The sequence below is a fragment of the Ascaphus truei genome, chromosome 3, assembly GCF_040206685.1.
Source record: "Ascaphus truei isolate aAscTru1 chromosome 3, aAscTru1.hap1, whole genome shotgun sequence".
In the NCBI taxonomy this organism is placed as follows: domain Eukaryota; kingdom Metazoa; phylum Chordata; class Amphibia; order Anura; family Ascaphidae; genus Ascaphus; species Ascaphus truei.
Genome location: NC_134485.1, coordinates 323,429,921 through 323,453,496, shown reverse-complemented (window position 1 = coordinate 323,453,496; position 23,576 = coordinate 323,429,921). Strand labels below are relative to the sequence as shown.

General features: G+C 49.5%; 1 protein-coding gene across 2 annotated transcripts in view; it reads left to right on the top strand.

Annotated features, from left to right (window-relative positions):
• The first annotated feature begins 8,731 nt into the window (after positions 1 to 8,731).
• Positions 8,732 to 23,576, top strand: part of LOC142489815 (tubulin alpha-1A chain-like) — a 29,369-nt gene continuing 14,524 nt past the window's right edge. The window contains exons 1-2 of one of the 2 annotated variants that reach the window (XM_075591251.1): positions 8,732 to 8,948; positions 19,624 to 19,675. In XM_075591251.1, the coding sequence (XP_075447366.1) occupies positions 8,929 to 8,948; positions 19,624 to 19,675 (72 nt within the window). In that variant the 5' untranslated portion in view covers positions 8,732 to 8,928. The remainder of the gene's footprint in view (positions 8,949 to 19,623; positions 19,676 to 23,576) is intronic. The other variant, XM_075591254.1, reaches the window with a different exon arrangement.

The following is a 23,576-nucleotide window of genomic DNA, read 5'->3' as shown; positions in this document are numbered from 1 at the left end:
GAGTGAGGGAGAGAAGGGGCAGAGTGAGGAGAGAGAGAGAAGGGGCGGAGTGAGGGAGAGAAGGGGCAGAGTGAGGGAGAGAGAGAGAAGGGGCGGAGTGAGGGAGAGAAGGGGCAGAGTGAGGGAGAGAGAGAGAAGGGGCGGAGTGAGGGAGAGAAGGGGCAGAGTGAGGGAGAGAGAGAGAAGGGGCGGAGTGAGGGAGAGAAGGGGCAGAGTGAGGGGAGAGAAGGGGCGGAGTGAGGGAGAGAAGTGGCAGAGTGAGGGAGAGGGAGAGAAGGGGCAGAGTGAGGGGGAGGAGAAAGCAGAGTGAAGGGGAGAAGGGGCAGAGATAGGGAGAGAAGGGGAGAGAAGGGGCAGAGAGAGGGAGAGAAGGGGCAGAGAGAGGGAGAGAAGGGGCAGAGAGAGGGAGAGAAGGGGCAAAGTGAGGGAGAGAAGGGGCAACGTGATGGAGAGAAGGGGCAGAGTGACGGAGAGAAGGGGCGGAGTGAGGGAGAGAAGTGGCGGAGTGAGGGGGAAAAGGGGCAGAGTGAGGGGGAAAAGGGGCAGAGTGAGGGGGAGAAGGGGCAGAGTGAGGGGGAGAAGGGACAAGGGAAGGGGCGGAGTGAGGGAGAGAAGGGGCAGAGTGAGGGAGAGAAAGGGCAAGGGAATGGGCGGAGTGAGGGAGAGAAGGGGCAGAGTGAGGGAGAGGGAGAGAAGGGCAGAGTGAGGGAGAGAGAGAGAAGGGGCGGAGTGAGGGAGAGAAGGGCAGAGTGAGGGAGAGAAGGGGCGGAGTGAGGGAGAGAAGGGGCAGAGTGAGGGAGAGAAGGGGCGGAGTGAGGGAGAGAAGTGGCAGAGTGAGGGAGAGGGAGAGAAGGGGCAGAGTGAGGGAGAGAAGAGGGAGAGAAGGGGCAGAGAGAGGGAGGGAAGGGGAAGAGTGAGGGAGAGAAGGGGCAGAGAGAGGGAGAGAAGGGGCAGAGAGAGGGAGAGAAGGGCAGAGAGAGGGAGAGAAGGGGAGAGAGATAGAGAGAAGGGGCAGAGAGAGGGAGAGAAGGGGAGAGAAGGGGCAAAGAGACAGAGAGAAGGGGCAGAGAGGGAGAGAAGAGGCAGAGTGAGCGGGAAAAGGGGCAGAGTGAGGGGAAGAAGGGGGAGATTGAGGGGGAGAAGGGGTAGAGTGGGGGAGAAGTGAGGGGGAGAAGGGGTAGAGTGAAGGAGAGAAGGGGCAAGGGAAGGGGCGGAGTGAGGGAGAGAAGGGGCAGAGTGAGGGAGAGGGAGAAAAGGGGCAGAGTGAGGGGGAGAAGGCAGAGTGAAGGGGAGAAGGGGCAGAGATAGGGAGAGAAGGGGCAGAGGGGGAGAGAAGGGACAGAGAAAGAGAGAGAGAGAGAAGGGGCATAGAGATAGAGAGAAGGGGCAGAGAGATAGAGAGAAGGGGCAGAGAGATAGAGAGAAGGGGCAGAGAGATAGAGAGAAGGGCAGAGAGAGGGAGAGAAGGGGAGAGAAGGGGCAGAGAGAGGGAGAGAAGGGGCAAAAAGGGAGAGAAGGGGCAGAGAGAGGGTGAGAATGGGAACAGTGAGGGGGAGAAGGGGCAGAGTGAGGGGAAGAAGGGGAGATTGAGGGGGAGAAGGGATAGAGTGGGGGAGAGTGAGGGGGAGAAGGGGTAGAGTGAAGGAGAGAAGGGGCAAGGGAAGGGGCGGAGTGAGGGAGAGAAGGGGCAGAGTGAGGGAGAGGGAGAAAAGGGGCAGAGTGAGGGGGAGAAGGCAGAGTGAAGGGGAGGAGGGGCAGAGATAGGGAGAAAAGGGGCAGAGAGGGAGAGAGAGAGAGAAGGGGCATAGAGATAGAGAGAAGGGGCATAGAGATAGAGAGAATGGGCATAGAGATAGAGAGAAGGGGCAGAGAGATAGAGAGAAGGGGCAGAGAGATAGAGAGAAGGGGCAGAGAGATAGAGAGAAGGGGCAGAGAGATAGAGAGAAGGGGCATAGAGATAGAGAGAAGGGGCAGAGAGATAGAGAGAAGGGGCAGAGAGATAGAGAGAAGGGGCAGAGAAATAGAGAGAAGGGGCAGAGAGAGGGAGAGAAGGGGAGAGAAGGGGCAGAGAGAGGGAGAGAAGGGGCAAAAAGGGAGAGAAGGGGCAGAGAGAGGGTGAGAATGGGAACAGTGTGAGGGAGAAGGGGCAAGAGAAGGGGTGGAGTGAGGGAGAGAAGGGGCAGACTGAGAGAATGAAGGGGCAGAGAGAGGGAGAGAAGGGGTGGAGTGAAGGGGAGGAGGGGAGTGAGAGGAAGAGTATAAATTGGAGATAGTGAGAGAGGGGAGGAGAAAATACGCAAAAAGTGATAAGACAACATAGTTTGGGCACATATGTACTCACAAGGTGATGTTTCTGGGCCCTTGGAAGCCTGACGCATGGGCCACGGCCCAGAAACATCACCTTATGAGTACATACGTGGCCAAACTTTGTTATTTTATCACTTTTTGTGTATTGTTTCTGTGATTACATTTTTGTTGTATATCCTGTGGGTGTAACGATGCTCGTCTCAAGCAGGAAACGGACCCGCAGGGCTGAGGTAGGAAGGTGAAAGAACCGACCTGAGCCGAGGGACAGAGTCCAGATAGAGTAGTGAGTCGTAGGCCAAAGGTCAGGGCTGGCAGCAGAGTTGCGTAGTCGGTGTGGATGCAGAGGTCGGGGCAGGCTGTAGACAGGGATAGTCAAGGTATGTGAGCCAGGTCTGGTAACGTGAAAGACAATAGGTATAAGTGCGTTTCATGAAAACTGGAACTTTGCTCTGCAACTTCCTGCTCAGAGGGCTGTCCTTTTAAGGCCTCGGACACGCTTACCGCTGGCGTGCTGAGGCGCACTGAGGCTCAGGGAAAGTGGGTGCTTTCCCTGGCCTTGCGGTATCTTACCGCAAGCGCTCTCAGCAGCCGTCCGGGAGCGGGCACGTCACTGGCCGGGGGCGGGCCAGTGACGTCACAAAGCTGGTTCGCCCTCGTGACCGGCCTGTCTCGCCGGCAAGTGGGGGAATTTTAAATTCCCCCAAGACCTGCGCTTCCGCAAGCGCGCGGAAGCGCAGGTGAGCCCCTATTAAAGCCGCTCTAATTGCGGCTGTAGGGGCTCAGTGCTGAGCGGGAACGCGCCTCAGCGCGCTTCCGCCAGCAAGCACCTAACATGTCCGGGGCCTTATGGAAACCTCCAGAGACAAAGATGGACGATTCAGCCACAGAGGGTGAGCAAGAGTCAAATCCCAAACCAGAACCTGAAAACCTGGAAATGATTTTGCCAAACCTCATAGTGTGAGTTTTTGCATTAAAACAGCAGATATGAGACTTTACTTCCATTCATCTGAATGCAACTGAAGTAATTACAAGCAAAGGGAAGATGGCTTTTACAGCATACTGAATAGGGTTATTGAGTTTACGCAATTCTTTATTTCCACTCAGTCCCAAAGGCTATACAAACTAAGTATAACAAAGGTAGGGAGGATATGGTGGGAATGGAAAGATTGTACATTTACTTATTTTAATGAAGATTTCTACAATATAGTAGCAGATAGGATCGCAGAAAAAATTGCATTCCTACTGCAGCTCTTCTCTGCTACACAACCAGCAGTCATTATGTATGTACTGCACGTATATCTATCTTTATATAGCGCCATCCATGTACATAGCGCGTCACAGCAGTAACACACGGGACATAATAGGAACAAGCACTTCATGCATAAAAGTAGCTATGAAAAGGAGTCCCTGCCCAAAGAGCTTACAATCCAATTATGCCATAGCACAGGGGAGCGCAAACTTTTGTAGCTGCGCCCCCCCTCCCCCCTGCCTGCTCCCCCAGCTACTCGCGCCCCCTTTTTTTACCAGCGTCAAATGATGCTGCGGGTGACGTCACCTGACCCCGTTGCCATGGCGGCGGGCGTCATTTGCCGCATGGCAACGAGGCACAACAAGGCTACTGAATCCCAGGAAGTAGGTGACAGTGGCCTTGCGTGATCCCCCGGCATTTAATTTAAACGCCGCGCCTCCCCAAAAAAAATCCAGCGCCCCCCCCCCCCCCAGTTTGCGCACCCCTGCCTTAGCATCATGTCTAGATATTCCTCCACTTGATGTGGGCACCAATTTACCCAAATATGCAGCAATCAAGTCAGGTGCGCTAAAATGTCTGTGTTTTTAAAAGAAGCATAGAAAATGTCACAGGGCACACATTCCCCCAGTGCAGCTTGTGCTGAAGCCATCTTGCAACGTTCACCGGAAATCATGCACATCATGGACAAAATGAGCTAATCGGCGACAAAAAGAGGCAAAACATGTGTTATCTTTTGTGTAGGTATCTGCCTAACTGTCCCTATCTGCCTTTAGCATTAGTGCATTTTATTACAGTACTGTGCAGTTCCCTCTGACGCCACAGGGGTTATATTATCCCTTCCTCCATATCCCATCTTCCTGCAGCAGTTATCACCTTATCACGTTTGCACCTCTGAGAATGACTGATAAACTGCACAAATACACAGTAAACGACCTGTAGAGACACACATTGGAATGATAGTGCGGCGTCAGGGATTTGTTCTGGCTCTAACCTGTCTAGGCAGTTGGAAGTGTACAATGATAGTCAATGTTTCTTTATATTATTTATTTATTTATTTATAAAATATTTTACCAGGAAGTAATACATTGAGAGTTACCTCTCGTTTTCAAGTATGTCCTGGGCACAGAGTAAAACAAATAATACATGGTTACAAATACAGTTACATAAATGAACAAGGTATACATTTATATACAAGACATTGCATGCACAGTTAAAGAAAATATATATTATGAGCGTATGAAACAGTTACAGACCAGATTAAAATGTGAGACAGCCTTAGATTTGAAAGAACTTAAGCTGGTGGTGGATATGAGAGTCTCTGGTAGGTTGTTCCAGTTTTGGGGTGCACGGAAGGAGAAGGAGGAACGTCCGGATACTTTGTTGAGTCTTGGGACCATGAATAGTCTTTTGGAGTCTGATCTCAGGTGATAGGTACTGCATGTGGTAGGGGTGAGGAGCTTGTTCAGGTAGCTGGGTAGCTTGCCCAGAAAGTATTTGAGGGTGAGACAGGAAAGGTGAACTTTGCGCCTAGACTCTAGTGATGACCAATCTAGTTCTTTGAGCATTTCGCAGTGATGTGTGTTGTAGTTGCATTGGAGAACAAAACGACAAATTGAATTGTAGAGGGTGTCAAGTTTGCTAAGGTGGGTTTGAGGAGCCGAGCCATATACTATGTCTCCATAGTCAATAATTGGCATTAGCATCTGCTGTGCAATACGCTTTCTGACCAGGAGACTTAGGGAGGATTTGTTCCTGTAAAGTACCCCTAGTTTGGCATAGGTCTTGGTTGTCAGGGTATCAATGTGCATCCCGAATGTTAAGTGGGAGTCAAACCATAAGCCCAGGTATTTAAAACTAGTGACAGGTGTTAGGGTGGTGGTAGCGTTGGTTCTAATCAGGAGCTCAGTCACTGGAAGCTTTACAAATTTAGTCTTGGTCCCAAATACCATTGTTACAGTCTTGTCAGTGTTTAAAAACAGTTTGTTTTGGGAAATCCAGTTTTCGAGTCTCAAAAAGTCAGACTGAAGTATGTGTTGAAGGTCAGAGAGGCTATGGCTGTGTGCATACAGGATTGTGTCATCTGCATACATGTGTATTGAGGCTTCCTTACAAGCTGTGGGAAGATCATTAATGAACACTGAGAAGAGTAGGGGCCCCAGAACAGAGCCTTGCGGGACACCACAAGTGATATCCAGGGGGTTGGAGTTAGAGCCTGAGATGGACACATGTTGGGATCTTCCTGATAGGTAGGACTGAAACCAGTTTAAAGCATGTTTCCCTATTCCAGAGCTCTGGAGTTTGTTAAGCAGGATAGCATGATCAACTGTGTCAAAAGCCTTTGCAAAATCTAGGAATACTGCACCAGTGAGTTGTCCCCGTTCCATTCCACACTGGATTTCATTGCAAACTTTTAGCAGGGTAGTTACGGTGGAGTGTTTGGGACGAAACCCAGACTGGAATTGGCTAGGGAAATTTGTCTTGGTGTAGAAATCGCTTAATTGGGAGTGGACACATTTTTCCATAACTTTGGATAGAATTGGGAGAAGTGAGATTGGCCTGTAGTTTGAGACAGTGTTTTTGTCCCCACTTTTGAAGATTGGGACAACTCTGGCAGTTTTCCAGGTCTTAGGGATATGGCCTGCAGACAGGATAGAGTTGACTATGGACGCAATTGGTTTGGCAATGGCTGGGGCACCAAGTCGTAGGAACCTAGATTGTAGTAAGTCGGGTCCACATTGGCTGCTTAGTTTTAGTTTGAGGAGCGCTTGTGTAATCTCCTCTTCAGATACTGGGCTAAATTGAAAATTGTGGGCAGTGTTGGGAGGGGGTGGGACTATAGGGGTACTCCCAGGATGAGATTCAGGTTTGGGGTTTGTGCTGCGTTTCGCTAATAAGTTAGTGGCACACCCCACAAAGTAATCATTGAATGCATTTGCAATGTCAGTGGGGTTTGTCAGAGTAATATCCCCCTTAGTGATATTACTTGGTTGTTGATGGTTAGGAGGCTGGAATATATTGTTGATAACCTTCCAGAAATTAGCTGGGTTTGATGTATTCTGGAGGAGATTGTCAGAGTAATATTGTGCTTTTGCATGCCTTGTTTGCCTTGTGCACATGTTCCGCATGCATCTGTAGTGATTGAGATCCTTGGTAGTGCCAGTTACTTTGTAGCTTTTCCACAAGGCATCCCTGAACTGGTAGAGTGCTATAAGGTCAGGTGTAACCCATGGAAGGTGGGCCCCCCGTACCCTTATTTTGCGTAGTGGAGCATGGGTATCGCAGAGTTTTAAGAACTCGGATTGGAAATAGTCGAGCGCAGAGTCAGGGTCGGGGATTAAATCGATTCTGTGCCATGGGCAGTTGGTAAGGTCATCCAGAAACTGTTGTGGGTTAAAGTTTTTAAATGTTCTAGTGAGGAGAACTTTGGGGCTTGAATGGGGCGGTTTAATTTTCCTTACACAGTACACTATTGCATGGTCACTGAAAATGTCAGGAAGGATGCCAGAGGATTGGATTCTGCTGGGGTTTGAGGAGAGAATCCAGTCTAGCAAGGAATGGTTATGCGACTTCAGGTTTATTCGTGTCGGTTGGGAAATGAGTTGCGATAGGTTAAGTGACTTGAGTTGTATCTGGATTTTGTGGTTTTTAGGGTCAAGCCAATTGAAGTTGAAATCCCCAAGAACTAGCAGCTCACTCTTCTCATTCAGAGAGGAAATGGAGGCAAGAAATTGGGTGATATCAGTCAAGGATTGTAGAGGGGCTTTAGGGGGGCGGTAGATGCCAGCAAGCAAGATGGGCTTAGAAAAGGGGAGGCAGATTTTGCCAACTAGAGTTTCAAAAGAGGGTGGACTTGGTGGGCAATGTAGCAGTGTAAATTGTAAGGTGTCTGCAATATAAAATAACACCCCTCCTCCTCTCTTTGACCTATCTCTCCTAAAAATGGAGTATCCCTGAATGGCGATATTTGCATCAGGGGTTTTAGAGGATAGCCATGTTTCTGTAAGAACGATGGCTTTGGGTTTATGCATAAGGCACCATGCCCTTAGTTCGTCTAGTTTGGGCAGCAGGCTCCGGATGTTTATATGGGCGACAGATAGCCCTTTTTGGAATTTAAAGGTGGAATTCTCAGGGGCATGGGGCAGAGCTGAAATGGGAGGACCTGGGTTAGTTTCAATATCACCTGCTAGAGAGAGTAATAGTATGAGAAGAAATTTGGGTAGTTGTTTACAAGTTGTAAATTTGTGGTGTTTTCCATTAGAGTGAGCAGTGGTTGGTGTGCTGGTTTTTAGAGTTCTCCACCAACATTCCATAGATAATGAAAGGCTTTTGAGTAGTCCAGGGTGTATGGTGATGTTGGGTGCGGGCCAGGATGGAGGAGTTTGTAGTGGATAGAGGGAGTAACATCTCCATGAGGCCAGGAGAAAGAAAAAAGTTAGAAGACATAGCAGGTTCATGATGCCAGAGGTAGGCAGTGTTGCATGGAGCTGTTATGAGCAGAGTGAGTGTGTGCAGACTAAACAGCAGGGGTGAACCTGTACCTTGTCATGTGTTTTGCTGCATTGCAATGCTAGGGTCAAGTCAGGGTTTCAGTGTTTTGTGCAGGCAGTTTTGGGAGAGGCTGCAGTGAAAGAAGTTGTAAAGGGGTGGGGGGTTAAACTATGCAGGCTAACAAGCATGGGATCATAGTGTGATCTGAATAGCTTACCGTTTGTTGTCTTGAGTTAAAGAGTGTGCAGAAAAAAGCAGTCCCCAGTCACCTCTAGTCAAACTGTAGTCTAACTGTATCACTTAAAAACCTCACTTTAAATGCCTCACTGCCTAATGCAGTATATTTTGGCAGGGGACATGATGCAAGACTGCCGTGTGATGATTTCACATACCGTAACTGAGGCTGCACTGTTTTCCGAGCTGCTTCATTTATTCAAGTTATTATGCATCCTGAGCAAACACTTTAAGGCAACAAATGTAACATTTACAGTGGGACTGGAAATAAAAAGGAGGCATTCAGAGGGGTCACAACTAAAAAGATACAAAGTAGCTCTGTGAAAAGCTCTATTGTGGAAGTGATTTCCACACCATAGTCTAGCTCTGGCTATCTGCAATGGGGGCGGGGGTGTGCCACTCAGATAGCACTGTGAGACTCGGGAGACAGGAAGAAAGCATAGGATGCGGATCTCTCTCTGACCTACACATGCTATAACTGACAACAGACACCAGGGCCGCCGAAACAGAGTTTCCCCAGCTGCTGCTGTGCTGGGTCTGTCTTTCCAGGCCGGGTTATTCTACCCCGCAGACCTCCGGGCCACGCCGGCCTCCCTTAAACGCCGGGCCGAGCCGAAAGCCCAACTTCTGCATCCGCGCACGGGACCGGCATGCTACCAGAGGCCCCAAGGTACATTATTGTGTGCGTATTGGTAGTGGGGGTGTATCTATTGTGTGGGTTGTATAGTGGTGTAGGGGGGTATTATGTGGGTATTGTTGTGTGGGGGTGTATTGTGGTTTGCTGGGTACTGTGTGGGTATAGTGGTTTTGGGGGATACTGTGGTATTGGGGGGTGTTGTGTTGGTATTGTGGTGTGGGGGTTATTGTGGGGGATATTGTGTAGGTATTGTGGTGGGGAGTATTGTGGTTTGGGGAGCAGGGCCACTGACGGGGGGGGAGGGGAGAGTCAGTACAAGTGTTGTGGGCCCGGTGACTGCGTGGGGCGCGGCTGCTGGTCCTCTAGTCGTCACCGGGCCCCGGTTCTCCCCCAGCTGTGGGCCTCTCTCACTGCCTGTCCCACTTCGAGCTTCTGATGCCAGCGTGCGTCGGGCCTCTCTGACGTTGGTGCGCTCAGGGCTCAGCTTCCGGCGCGCACCGGCATGAGAGAGAGGCCCAGTGCATGCCAGCATCAGAAGCTCGGGGTGGGACAGTCAGCGAGGAAGGCCCGCAGCCGGGGGAGAACCGGGGCCAAGCAGCAACTAGAAGATCGTCCCCCCGCAGCCACTGGGCCTGGCTAGAGGCCTGCAATCACCCCAAGGTAAGTCTGTATTTTTTTATGTATTTGGAGGTGGGGGGTTATATGTATTTGGGGGTGTGTGTTTTTTTTATATGTATTTGGTGGGTTTTTAAAAAAAATGTATTTGTGGGGTGTTTATTTTTTTACATATGTATTTAGAGGGTTATATGTATTTGGAGGGTTATATGTATTTGGGGGGTGGGTTTTTCTTTATATGTATTTGGGGGGTTGTATGTATTTGGGCAGGGGTATTTATATGTATTTGGGGGTGTTATTTTTCCTTATATGTATTTGGGGGGGCGTTTAAATATATATTTGGGGGGTGGTTTTGTATATGTATTTGGGGGCTTATATAGATGTAACCCTCTTTGTCTGCTATCAGCACAGGACATGGCCCCTTTAAGAATTACATTCCACTGGACCATGTGACTGTGCTTAGCCAGTGGAATAACAGTTGGAAAGTGAGCTCAGGGAGTGAGGGTGTGCAGGCTCATCCTGCACAGAGTCTATGCAGGACCCCTAATAGAGAGGGAACTGCAGAGAGAGAGAGAGTTTCCCCCCTGGACAAGTGCATGCAGCAGGGTCCAGCAGAGACCAGTACCTGACAGTGCAGAGGGAAGCAGGCAGACAGAGGCTACTACAGAGAGAAATTTGTGAACCCAGCTGTGCAGGAATTACACCAGTAAAGGTGATGTGGTGCTCAAGCATGAAATCCCATCAGGTATGATGTAAGAGGTACATTTCTGGGACATGAATACTGTTTCAAACCTAAAAAGGGGCTCCAGTTACCCTGAAGGCAGGGGTGGATGCACAAGGACAGCCTCCCCTAACCTCATTGGGCTGGCCCCAGGTATGTACTCACGAATAATTGTCACCAGAGATCCTCTCAGTCTGCGTGCTGTTGCCAATAGGGAGAAATCCAGTGCAGTGTTAGTTGGTGCAACGCACAGCAAGAAGGGTGATAGCAGGTCTGGCAAAAAGTTTTCTTTATTGAAGGGACATAAAAAACGGAAGGCTGCAACCTTCTACGCGTTTCGTGCAGTCAAAATGCACTTTATCAAGAAGTGAGTTAACATAGTATACATCACACTATATATAGGAACAGTCTGCCGATTTGGCGCCAAAATCGCTAATTGGTAATCTCATATTGATTGCAAATATATCATAAAGCTGTGCAAGTGCCATACAAAAGCGGCTAATTACCTGTTCACACCATGAGAAATCCGCCTCTAAACACATCTGCTCGGTGACACGCACCGCAGGGCAATGGAGGACCAAATCTCGCGAGATGCGCCTCAAGCTAGCCACGTTTGTTCGCGCATGCGCAGATTATAATTTGTCAAAAACAGACCCAAATCCAGCGAGAAGGAACCATCAAGGTCCTACATACTCGCGCATGCGCATAATAGCTCTATGTGAAATCGTGGATATATAATGACTGATAATGTGGTGTAACCACCCACAATAACGGGGATATTTGTGGGATTGCCTCATAAACCTATGAAGACACCCATTAACATACCCCACTGAAGGGGGGGGGGGGGGGGCACACCAACCATAAAACACATGAGTAAGTCCTATATATAGTGTGATGTATACTATGTTAACTCACTTCTTGATAAAGTGCATTTTGACTGCACGAAACGCGTAGAAGGTTGCAGCCTTCCGTTTTTTATGTCCCTTCAATAAAGAAAACTTTTTGCCAGACCTGCTATCACCCTTCTTGCTGTGTGTTGCACCAACTAACACTGCACAGGAATTACACCAGGTTGGAGTAGGTGAGCTAACCCACAAAGGATATAAACTGCAGTTATATTGCCATCACAGTTTAATATTTGTGAAGCACCAGGCCTGCAACACACGCAGTTTATGAGCTCCAACGATTGTGCTAGCACACCAGGATCTACAGGCCAGTACCCCATGATTGGGAGGCCGGACAGAGATAAAGTTATTATTTGTTTGTGCAGCGTTCGCACTGTTGGTATAGTTTGTTTTAAGTATATGTAGCAGGGTCACCCCTGGTCTAGGGTGACCAGACATCCCGCTTTTGCCGGGACAGTCCGTTTTTTTGGGGTTATCCAGGTTGCCGGTCCGTACCGGAAATGTCCCGGGTTTTGCCCCTGGTCCCGTGTGCGAGTCGGCGGCTGTGCGCAGGGGCGGTGGCGTTGGCGTGAGGAGGATGCGGCAGCCAGTGAGTATTTTTTTCAATTGTAGAATGCCAGGGGCGTGGCTTTAGAGTAGGAGCAGGGGATTGGTTGGAGGTCAGAGGATGCCGGGGGCGGGGCTTTGTACCGAGGGCAGATGTAGTGAGCTGAGCTTCTTCTGTGTGTGTGTGTTGTCTGTCTGTCCTGTCTGTCTGTCTGTCTGTCTGACTCTGTGTGTGTCCTGTCTGTCTGTATGTGTGTCATAGGAGGAGAGGAGGGAGAGGTGTGGGGAGGGGAAGACATTAGGAGATGAGGAGGGGGAGATATTAGGAGGGGAAGGTGTGGGGAGGGGAAGGTGTGGGGAGGAGAAGGTATCGGGAGGGGAAGACATTAGGAGATGAGGAGGGGGAAATATTAGTAGGGGAGGGGAAGGTGTGAGGAGGGGAGGGGAAGGTATGAGGAGGGGAGGGGAAGACATTAGGGGAGGGGAAGGTATGAGGAGGGGAAGGGGAGATAATGGGAGGGGAAGGTGTGAGGAGGGGAATGTATGGGGAGAGGAAGGTATAAAAGGAGAAGGTTTGAGGAGGGGAGGGGAAGGTGTGAGGAGGGGGTGATATTAGGAGATGAGGAGGGGGAGATATGATGAGATGAGGAGGGGGAGATATGAGGAGATGAGGAGGGGGAGATATGAGGAGATGAGGAGGGGGAGATATGAGGAGGGGGAGATATGAGGGGAGATATGAGGGGATGAGGAGGGGGAGATATGAGGAGATGAGGAGGGGGAGATATGAGGAGGGGGAGATATGAGGAGACGAGGAGGTGGAGATATGAGGAGAGGGGGGGATATGAGGGGGAGAGATGAGGAGAGGGGGAGATATGAGGAGATGAGGGGGAGATATGAGGAGAGGGGGAAATATGAGGAGATGAGGAGGGGGAGATATGAGGAGAGGGGGAGATATGAGGAGGGGGAGAGATATGAGATGAGGGGGAGATATGAGATGAGGGGGAGATATGAGATGAGGGGGAGATATGAGGAGGGGGAGATATGAGGAGGGGGAGATATGAGGAGGGGGAGATATGAGGAGGGGGAGATATGAGGAGGGGGAGATATGAGGAGGGGGAGATATGAGGAGGGGGAGATATGAGGAGGGGGAGATATGAGGAGACGAGCAGGGGGAGATATTAGGAGACGAGGAGGGGGAGATACTAGGAGATGAGGAGGGGGAGATATGTGGAGGGGACGGTATGATGAGATATGAGGAGGGGAAGGTATGAGGTGGGGAGGGGGAGATATGAGGAGATGATAAGGGGGAGATATTAGGAGGGGAGGGGAAGGTATGAGGAGGGATGGGGGAGATATTGGGAGGTATGAGGGGGGAAGGTATGAGGAGGGGAAGGTATGGGAAGGGGGAGATATGAGGTGGGGAGTGGGAGGTAAGAGGAGGGGGAGATATGAGATGAGGAGGGGAGGAAAAGGATTGAGGGGGAGATATGAGGAGGGATGGGGGAGATATTAGGAGATATGAGGAGGGGAGGGGAAGGTATGAGGAGGGATGGGGAGATATTAGGAGATGAGGAGGGGCAGGTATGAGGAGGGGCAGGTATGAGGAGGGGCAGGTATGAGGAGGGGCAGGTATGAGGAGGGGCAGGTATGAGGAGGGGCAGGTATGAGGGGCAGGTATGAGGAGGGGCAGGTATGGGGAGGGGAAGGTATGAGGAGGGGAGGGGAAGGTATGAGGAGGGGAGGGGAAGGTATGAGGAGGGATGGGGAGATATTAGGAGATATGGGGAGGGGCAGGTATGAGGAGAGGAAGGTGTGAGGAGGGGAGGGGAAGGTATGAGGAGGGATGGGGTATATATGAGGAGGGATGGGGTATATATGAGGAGAGATGGGGTATATATGAGGAGAGATGGGGTATATATGAGGAGAGATGGGGTATATATGAGGAGAGATGGGGTAGATATGAGGAGGGATGGGGTAGATATGAGGAGGGATGGGGTAGATATGAGGAGGGATGGGGTAGATATGAGGAGGGATGGGGGAGATATGAGGAGGGATGGGGGAGATATGAGGAGGGGAGGGGAGGGGAAGGTATGAGTAGGGATGGGGGAGCTATTATGAGATGAGGAGGGTGAGATATTAGGAGATGAGGAGGGGAGAAGAAGGTATGTGGAGGGATGGGGGAGATATGAGGAGGGGAAGGTATGAGGAGGGGAAGGTATGAGGAGGGATTAGGAGATATGAGGAGAGGAGAGGAGGGGAAGGTATGAGGTGGGGAGGGGAAGGTATGAGGTGGGGTGGGGAAGGTATGAGGTGGGGAGGGGGAGAGATGAGATGAGGAGGAGAGGGGAAGGTATGAGGGTGAGATATGAGGAGGGATGGGGGAGATATGAGGGGGCGATAGGAGCAGGGGAGGAGATATGAGCAGGGGAGTTATGAGGCGGTGAGGGGGAGATATGAGATGAGGAGATATGAGGAGGGGAGGAGGAGATATGAGGAGTGGAAGGGTGAGATGAGGAGGAGGAGGAGGGATGGGGGAGATATTAGGAGATATCAGGTGGGAAGGGGTAGATATGAGGTGAGGAGGGGGAGATATGAGGTGAGGAGGGGGAGATATGAGGAGAGGAGGGGGAGGTATGAGGAGGGGAGGGGCTGTGTGTGTAGGTAAGTGGCTGTGTTTGTCACTGTATGTGTGTCACTGTGTGTCTGTGTGTATGCCACTGTGTGTGCACGTATATTGGGGATGGAGGTTGAGTGTGGGGAGGGGAGAAAAATACATGCGGTGGGGGTGTAAGAGAGAGGGGGGAAGGAAAGGGTGACTGGGAAGTGTGTTATTGATGAGATGAGGAGGGGGAGATATGAGGAGATGAGGAGGGGGAGATATGAGGAGATGAGGAGGGGGAGATATGAGGAGATGAGGAGGGGGAGATATGAGGAGATGAGGAGGGGGAGATATGAGGAGATGAGGAGGGGGAGATATGAGGAGATGAGGAGGGGGAGATATGAGGGGATGAGGAGGGGGAGATATGAGGAGATGAGGTGGAGATATTAGGAGAGGGGGAGATATGAGGGGATGAGGAGGGGGAGATATGAGGAGGTGGAGAGATGAGGAGAGGGGGAGATATGAGGAGATGAGGGGGAAAGATGAGGAGATGAGGAGGGGGAGAGATGAGGAGATGAGGGGGAGATATGAGGAGGGGGAGATATGAGGATATGAGGAGGGGGAGATATGAGGAGGGGGAGATATGAGGAGGGGGCGAAATGAGGTGGGGGAGATATGAGGAGATGATGGGGGGGAGATATGGGGAGATATGAGGAGGGGGAGATATGAGGAGACGAGGAGGGGGAAATATTAGGAGACGAGGAGGGGGAGATATTAGGAGACGAGGAGGGGGAGATATTAGGAGACGAAGAGGGGGAGATATTAGGAGATGAGGAGGGGGAGATATGAGGAGGGATGGGAGAGATATTGGGAGGTATGAGGAGGGGAAGGTATGGGGAGGGGGAGATATGAGGTGGGGAGTGGGAGGTATGAGGAGGGGGAGATATGAGATGAGGAGGGGAGGGAAAGGATTGAGGTGGAGATATGAGGAGGGATGGGGAGATATTAGGAGATGAGGAGGGGGAGATATGAGGAGGGGAGAGGAAGGTATGAGGAGGGATGGGGGAGATATTGGGAGATATGAGGAGGGGCAGGTATGAGATGGGGCAGGTATGAGGAGGGGCAGGTATGGAGAGGGGAAGGTATGAGGAGGGGAGGGGAAGGTATGAGGAGGGGAGGGGAAGGTATGAGGAGGGATGGGGGAGATATTAGGAGATATGGGGAGGGACAGGTATGAGGAGAGGAAGGTATGAGGAGGGGAGGGGAAGGTATGAGGAGGGATAAGGTATATATGAGGAGGGATGGGGTATATATGAGGAGGGATGGGGTATATATGAGGAGAGATGGGGTATATATGAGGAGGGATGGGGGAGATATGAGGAGGGGAGGGGAATGTATGAGTTGGGATGGGGGAGCTATTAGGAGATGAGGAGGGGGAGATATTAGGAGATGAGGAGGGGGAGATATTAGGAGATGAGGAGGGGAGAAGAAGTTATGAGGAGGGATGGGGAGATATTAGGAGATATGAGGAGGGGGAGATATGAGGAGGGGAAGGTATGAGGAGGGGAAGGTATGAGGAGGGATTAGGAGATATGAGGAGAGGAGGGGAGGGGAAGGTATGAGGTGGGGAGGGGAAGGTATGAGGTGGGGTGGGGAAGGTATGAGGTGGGGAGGGGGAGATATGAGATGAGGAGGAGAGGGGAAGGTATGAGGGTGAGATATGAATAGGGATGGGGGAGATATTAGGAGATGAGGAGGGGGAGATATTAGGAGATGAGGAGGGGGAGATATTAGGAGATGAGGAGGGGAGAAGAAGGTATGAGGAGGGATGGGGGAGATATTTGGAGATATGAGGAGGGGGAGATATGAGGAGGGGGAGATATGAGGAGGGAAGGTATGAGGAGGGGAAGGTATGAGGAGGGATTAGGAGATATGAGGAGAGGTGGGGAGGGGAAGGTATGAGGTGGGGAGGGGAAGGTATGAGGTGGGGAGGGGAAGGTATGAGGTGGGGAGGGGAAGGTGTGGGGTGGGGAAGGTATGAGGTGGGGAGGGGGAGATATGAGATGAGGAGGAGAGGGGAGATATGAGATGAGGAGGAGAGGGGAAGGTATGAGGGTGAGATATGAGGAGGGATGGGGGAGATATGAAGGGATGATAGGAGCAGGGGAGTTATGAGGCGGTGAGGGGGAGATATGAGATGAGGAGATATGAGGAGGGGAGGAGGAGATATGAGGAGTGGAAGGGTGAGATGAGGAGGAGGGATGGGGGAAATATCAGGTGGGAAGGGGGAGATATGAGGTGAGGATGGATAGATATGAGGTGAGGAGGGGGAGATATGAGGAGAGGAGGGGCAGATATGAGGAGCGGAGGGGCTGTGTGTTTGTCACTGTGTATGTGTGTCACTGTGTGTCTGTGTGTATGCCACTGTGTGTGCACGTATATTGGGGATGGAGGTTGAGTGTGGGGAGGGGAGAAAAATACATGCGGTGGGGGTGTAAGAGAGAGGGGGGAAGGAAAGGGTGACTGGGGAGTGTGAGGTGGGGTGAGAGTGAGGATGTGTATGAGAAGTGGGAGTTCTCACAAGGCCGCCGAAACGTGGGTAGGGGGCTCCAGTGGAAACATTTGTCCTGGGCCCCGGGAAAGCTGTCTGCGGCCCTGCATGGCAGTGATGTCACTGACTGCCACGAGGAGAGCAAGAGACCCTATTTTGCAAAGTGTAATATACATACAAGGTCAGGAATGTCACATTTTTAAAATGTCTTAATTTTAATTAATGCCTACATTTTTTTTATTTAATTTTAATTTATGTCAATTATTTATTTAATTTTAATTTGTTAATTATTTTAATTTTAATTACACATACACACATACACACATACACACATACACACATACACACATACACACATACACACATACACACATATACACATACACACATACACGGTGAGGGAGCAGAGAGCGAGAAAGGGAGGGAAGTGGGGGAGACTAGAATTTGTGTTATGTTAAGAATCGAAAATAAATACCTTTTTGAAGTAGTAATCAACCCCTGCGAACTGAGCATTCTTGGCCAATAATGCCCTGGCTGTAAGAGTTGAAGGGCCCAAGCAAAGCCCCCACCTCTATACACACAAACACACTTCAGCCCCCACCTCTATACACACGCGCACACTGCTGTCCCCAACTCTATACACACACACACACTCTGCAGGGCCCACCTCTGTATACAGAAACACACACTGCAGCCAGGGTTGCCACCTTCTATTGAAGGCTAACCCGGAGATAATTTTTTTTAGATCTTTTTATTATATATTTATTTGTCTTGCCTTTGGCTGTATACTCCCCTCCAAATTCCGTCAACATGGCTGCGCGACGTCACGTAATGCACATTGCCATAACAACGAGCCGCTCCGTGACATCACGCGGCATCAAGTTGACATGACAACGGGACGCATTATGGTGCCGAGGCATCACGTGATGCCACGTTGTCATAGCAACATGTTATATCGCCTGACGTCAGTGTCTCGTTGTCATAGCAATGGGGTGCGTCATGTGATGTAATTTGTTTAAAAAAATTATTTATAAATGTGTCCCGGTTTTTCATTTTGAAAATCTGGTCAGAGATAAAACAAGAACAAGGGGGAGCGAGGGGTTAATAAAACAAGTATAAATAAAATTATAGCACATCCACCCCTCCTAAATAAAGGAGGCTGGGAACAGCAGGGGGGAGGAGGATTTAAACACTTGCTTCATCATCTTTGTACCACACCACACGGGAGTCAATGGGAAGCATGGCGCAGTGAAGATTCACTTGAGAGAAGATTTTCTGCTAGCAACCACCACATCTTGCTGCTCAGATTGCCACTGGAGGGCTGGATTACTACAGATACCTCTTGTTCTGTATGTACTTGCACTTGGCCGTGTGAGTATAGCGGATTATATTATATATTTCCAGTTCCTCCTACCCCCCCCCCCTCCCATTGCTGTTCCCAGCCTCCTTTATTTAGGAGGGGTGGATGTGCTATAATTTTATTTATACTTGTTTTATTAACCCCTCGCTCCTCCTTGTTCTTGTTTTATCTCTGTTTCTAAGGGTCTTGGATAGTCCCTACTTGGGTTGAAGCAGAAGGGATTTACATCTCTATAGGTCCCCCCTTATCCATTAGGGGCACCTACCACCGATTGTTGGTATTATTTATCTGTTATCTTCGAATGGGACACATTGCTGGGTCTGATTGTACAGTTAGCGCCTAGGTTTCTTCTGTTTCACATTGAAAATCTGGTCACCCTACCTTGGTCCCCCTTACTTGTGTGCTGCTGTGGGGGCGAGTGTGTCGCCGGGGGCTCGCGACGTCGGAGGAAGGGCGCCACCATCTTTTCTGTGCCCGCGCATGTGCGGAGGGTCGCGCATGTGCAGAGGCGATCTGGCGGCCATGTTCTGGTTGGTGCGAGGTTCGCGCATGCGCAGTCAGTGTGTGGAGTCCCGGCGGCCATTTCATATTGCACAGGTACAGATAGCGCACGCGGCGCCAATAGAGTAGAGGCTCTAAAGGAACTACATTACCCAGAAGCCTCTGGGGACTGCCCTTTCACCCATATTACTTGCTGCATTACAGCCAATAGGGCTTACAGATTCTCCTGCTGCAAAGGGGATACATTGTTGCGCGCTGGAGTCAGAAAGCTGACAGTGGAGAACGAGTGTCAGTAGGAGCTGGGACACAGACAGGGGAGGGTGTATATGTGCAGGGATGCAAGTTGCCTCTGCACTAGGCCAGAGATCTCCTCTAGGCCCCAGCTAGGCCCTACTCACATGCTACTGCGTGGTTGCTACAGGGACAGGCCCTTAGGTAGGGACCCTGCCCCTTTAGTTGTTTGTTAGTTCAGGGACACAGCCAGAATGCTGCACAACCCTGAAGGTTGTGGTCTGGGACCAGACCCTGTCCAGTTGCAGAGAAGCTTTCCAAGGTGGAAGCATCCTACAGGACATCATCCCACGTGGAGGCGGAATCGTCGCGGGATCAGAGGATCCACTTATATCCACGTCTGCGAGCCCGGGTGTAGACACACCCGGCAGATACCATTATACACCAAGTGCACCAACTATATCCTCATCTAGTACGGAGCTGATCATGCCTAAGGGTTGTGGGACTTTTGGGTCTTTGGGTACATGGTGTGGGGTGAAGGCCCTGCGAGGCATGGGGCAGTTGTAGCTCTAGTCATTATAGAGTCTAGTGTTCAGGGTTACCTGTTATCTCTATGTTCAGTAAAGACCTTTCTATTTTTACAAAGCTATGTGTTCATTGTGTGATTGTGTCCTGTTAGGTGCTGCTTCCGCTCTGCTGGGATCCCTCACAGGTGGAGGCGCTGCACCATAGTAAGTGATATACCCCAGGGTCTCCGTGGCAGAGGCTTAGGCTCCTGTGAGCAAACAGGTAAATGGCAGCACCAGTATCATATTTACAGCCTACCCCCAGATCTCACTTAGGGGTGGGGGAAACAGAGCTACATATATATGTGTATGGAGTGATTCTGAGATTAAGAGTCACCTTAATGATTCATATGAGATATGTAACACCACAAATTATAGCTATATGAGTATATAAAGCTTGTTATAATTCATTACAACTGTGTTGTGTCTAGTCACTACAGTCTCACACAACATGTACCTCACACTATAAGAATTAAACAGTAACCCTTAGGACTCAGGCTCCCACCTCAGTGATAGACCATATAATCTGAAGTAAAATAAAGAGGGGTTATATTGGAGGCGCTGCTGAGATCTTCACCATAAGGGGGACACAAGCGCAGGGATATCTACTGATACTGTCCATTAAAAACCTGACAGCGGCGATTTTTGTGTAGTGCACAAGGTTTTTCTGTCACCATGAGAGCCACCATCTTAACTGATGGGTGATCCAGGGCGGGATTAGACCATGGTAAGGCCTTTTTAGTAGGCTCCCTCTTCAGTGATAGGCCATATAATCTGAGGTAAAATAAAGAGGGGTTACATGTATTTGGGTATTTTTTTTTAATACAGATGCAGCGGCCGTTATCCTATCATTTTACAGGTTGAATTCCTTGGTACACCCGGTCTTGGCGCGTGATTTCTTGACATTTTCACGCGTTATTACGCGAGTTTACTATTGTTTTATTCGAGTGCAGAAAATTGAATTTTAGCGTTGTCTGCAATACCGTCGAAACTCAAGTGGGCGATCGCGAGTTGTCTTAAAAATCTAATTGCAATGCAGCCTGTCTTTTATTTCTGTACAGTACTTCAAGTGTGTGTAATTGTAATTTGAAGATTAAAAATATGAACACACACAACAAAAAGTATTTTTACCGAATTAAATGTTTATTTGTACAGGATAATAAAGTTCAAATGAATAATACAAAAATACAACGTCGGCTCTTCTTCCAAATGTAAAATGTATATTCCGCACACTTGTGCAAGTGCATATGCGTGTCATCACATTTCTGTGCATGCGTGTCATTATGTAACCTTGTTCAGAATTAAATTACTGTACAGTAAGATACAGTGTATTTGCTCACTGTAAGTGTATGTAATCAGTAAATGCAGTGTATGTAATCAGTAAATGCATCGTATTTTAAAGATTTTTATAGTGTATGTCAAAGATATATTTAGATACAGTATATTTAAATGGCATCAGTACTTTATTTATAGTACTACTGAAAGTTTATTTAAGCACTTAAAGCAATGTAATATCAAGAGAAATCACCACCGCCGAAGAGGAGAGTGAAACAGCGGGCACGGCCGCGCAACAAAAATAGCAAAGGCTGGACTGTGCTATAAAGACGGCTTTATTTCAACATGGATTTTAAAAAAAGAGAGAAGGGATAACACCCCCCGCAGCTCTGCAGCACTAGTTAATTGAGGGGATCGTGTGCCTCAATGTTCCTTCTACAATGTAATATCAAGATTTATATATACGGTATGTCAGATATTTATATATATTTAAATGCCTTTACATCTTTATATTACTTTAGGTACAGTACAGTGCTATTGTAAGTGTATCTAAACAGTAAATGCAACTTATTTGCAAGATGTTTATACTGTATACAGTACTGTACAGTATGTCAATTGGATATTTATATACAGTACATTTAAATGACTTTAGTACTGTGTATAGCAGCGGTGCGCAATCTGTGGGGCGCGACCCCCAGGGGGGGCGCGAGACTGCCGACGGGGGGCGCGGGGTTTACAGAGGCCCCGCGCGCTTCCCGAAGGCACTTAAATTAAGTGCCGGGGGAGCTGCAGGGCCTCTGTAAACCATACTTACCCGTGGCTCCGGCGGCTTCCTCCCGGCGTCGCCATGGCAACGCGGCGTCAAAATGACGCTGCGAGGTCATGTGACGTCACGTTGCTATGGCAACGTGACGTCATTACGCCGGAGCGCGGGTAAGTTGGGGTTGGGGGGGGCGCGGGAGCGAGGGGACAGCCGTCAGGGGGGCGCAGGGAAAAAAGTTTGCGCCCCCCTGGTGTATAGTACTACTGTAAGTGTCTAAACAGTAAAAACATGATCACACCAAAAAGTATATTTAAAGAATGAAAAATTGTATTTGTACAGGATAATAAAGGAAAAAAGAATAACAATCAATAACCTTCAGGGACTATTTAACACCTCAAGTCATAAATCGCATACTACACACGGAGGAGGGATAGGCTCTCTCACAGATAACATTCCAAGAGACACTGTTTTGAAGTAAAACCCTTGCCTGCTTTATTCAAAGTAACATCGCCGGAAGAAGAGATCAGTGTATCTCAAAAGCTCGCACAAAGCATTTAGTTAGCCACAGAACGGTATCATCTATTCATTCTTGATTATAAATATATATATATATATATATATATATACAGTGCTTGACAAATCACCCAAAAATCTACTCGCCGAACCAAAAAATCTACTCGCCACCTAGTCCCGCCCCTAGTCCCGCCCCCAACCCCGCCTCTAGTCCCGCCCCCAGCCACGCATTTTAAAAAAAGCCATAAATTGAATAAATTCCTAGTAAGAACATTCGTTTTTGATATTAGTTTATTTATTGTATTACATTATACTACAATTATTCCTTGGTGTGTGTGTGTGTGTGTATAAATGTCAAATCTAGAAAAAAAAAGCCAGATGTGGATGACTAGTTTCCTGCACCCCTTAACTAGTGTCTGGATGCCCCCGCTTCACAATATTTAAATCAGCAATCCCGTCTGGGATCTTACCTGATCCGCAGACCCTCAAAGTCCAGGTACCCTCATTCCCGCAATGTTATACATTGGAGGGGAGGTGTTCGTTACCTGTCTTCTGGGTTAGGGGGGGTTCGATGTCTTCCGTGTGAAGCTTGAGTCAGATCTGGAAGTAAGCAGTATAGGTTATTTCAGTGTAGTATAGGGCAGTTAAGATATCCAGATCCATAGTGTGAGAGTGTGTGGGGGAGAGAGCGAGAGTGTGTGGGGGAGAGAGCGAGAGTGTGTGGGGGAGAGAGCGAGAGTGTGTGGGGGAGAGAGCGAGAGTGTGTGGGGGGGAGAGCGAGAGTGTGTGGGGGAGAGAGCGAGAGTGTGTGGGGGAGAGAGAGAGAGAGAGTGGGAGAGAGAGAGTGGGAGAGAGAGAGAGAGTGGGAGAGAGAGAGAGAGAGTGGGAGAGAGAGAGAGTGGGAGAGACAGAGAGAGAGAGTGGGAGAGACAGAGAGAGAGAGTGGGAGAGACAGAGAGAGAGTGGGAGAGACAGAGAGAGAGTGGGAGAGACAGAGAGAGAGTGGGAGAGACAGAGAGAGAGTGGGAGAGACAGAGAGAGAGTGGGAGAGACAGAGAGAGAGTGGGAGAGACAGAGAGAGAGTGGGAGAGACAGAGAGAGAGTGGGAGAGACAGAGAGAGAGTGGGAGAGACAGAGAGAGAGTGGGAGAAACTGAGAGAGAGTGGGAGAGACAGAGAGAGAGTGGGAGAGACAGAGAGAGAGTGGGAGAGACAGAGAGAGAGTGGGAGAGACAGAGAGAGAGTGGGAGAGACAGAGAGAGAGTGGGAGAGACAGAAAGAGAGTGGGAGAGACAGAAAGAGAGTGGGAGAGACAGAAAGAGAGTGGGAGAGACAGAAAGAGAGTGGGAGAGACAGAAAGAGAGTGGGAGAGACAGAAAGAGAGTGGGAGAGACAGAAAGAGAGTGGGAGAGACAGAGACAGAAAGAGAGTGGGAGAGACAGAGACAGAAAGAGAGTGGGAGAGACAGAGACAGAAAGAGAGTGGGAGAGACAGAGACAGAGAGTGGGAGACAGAG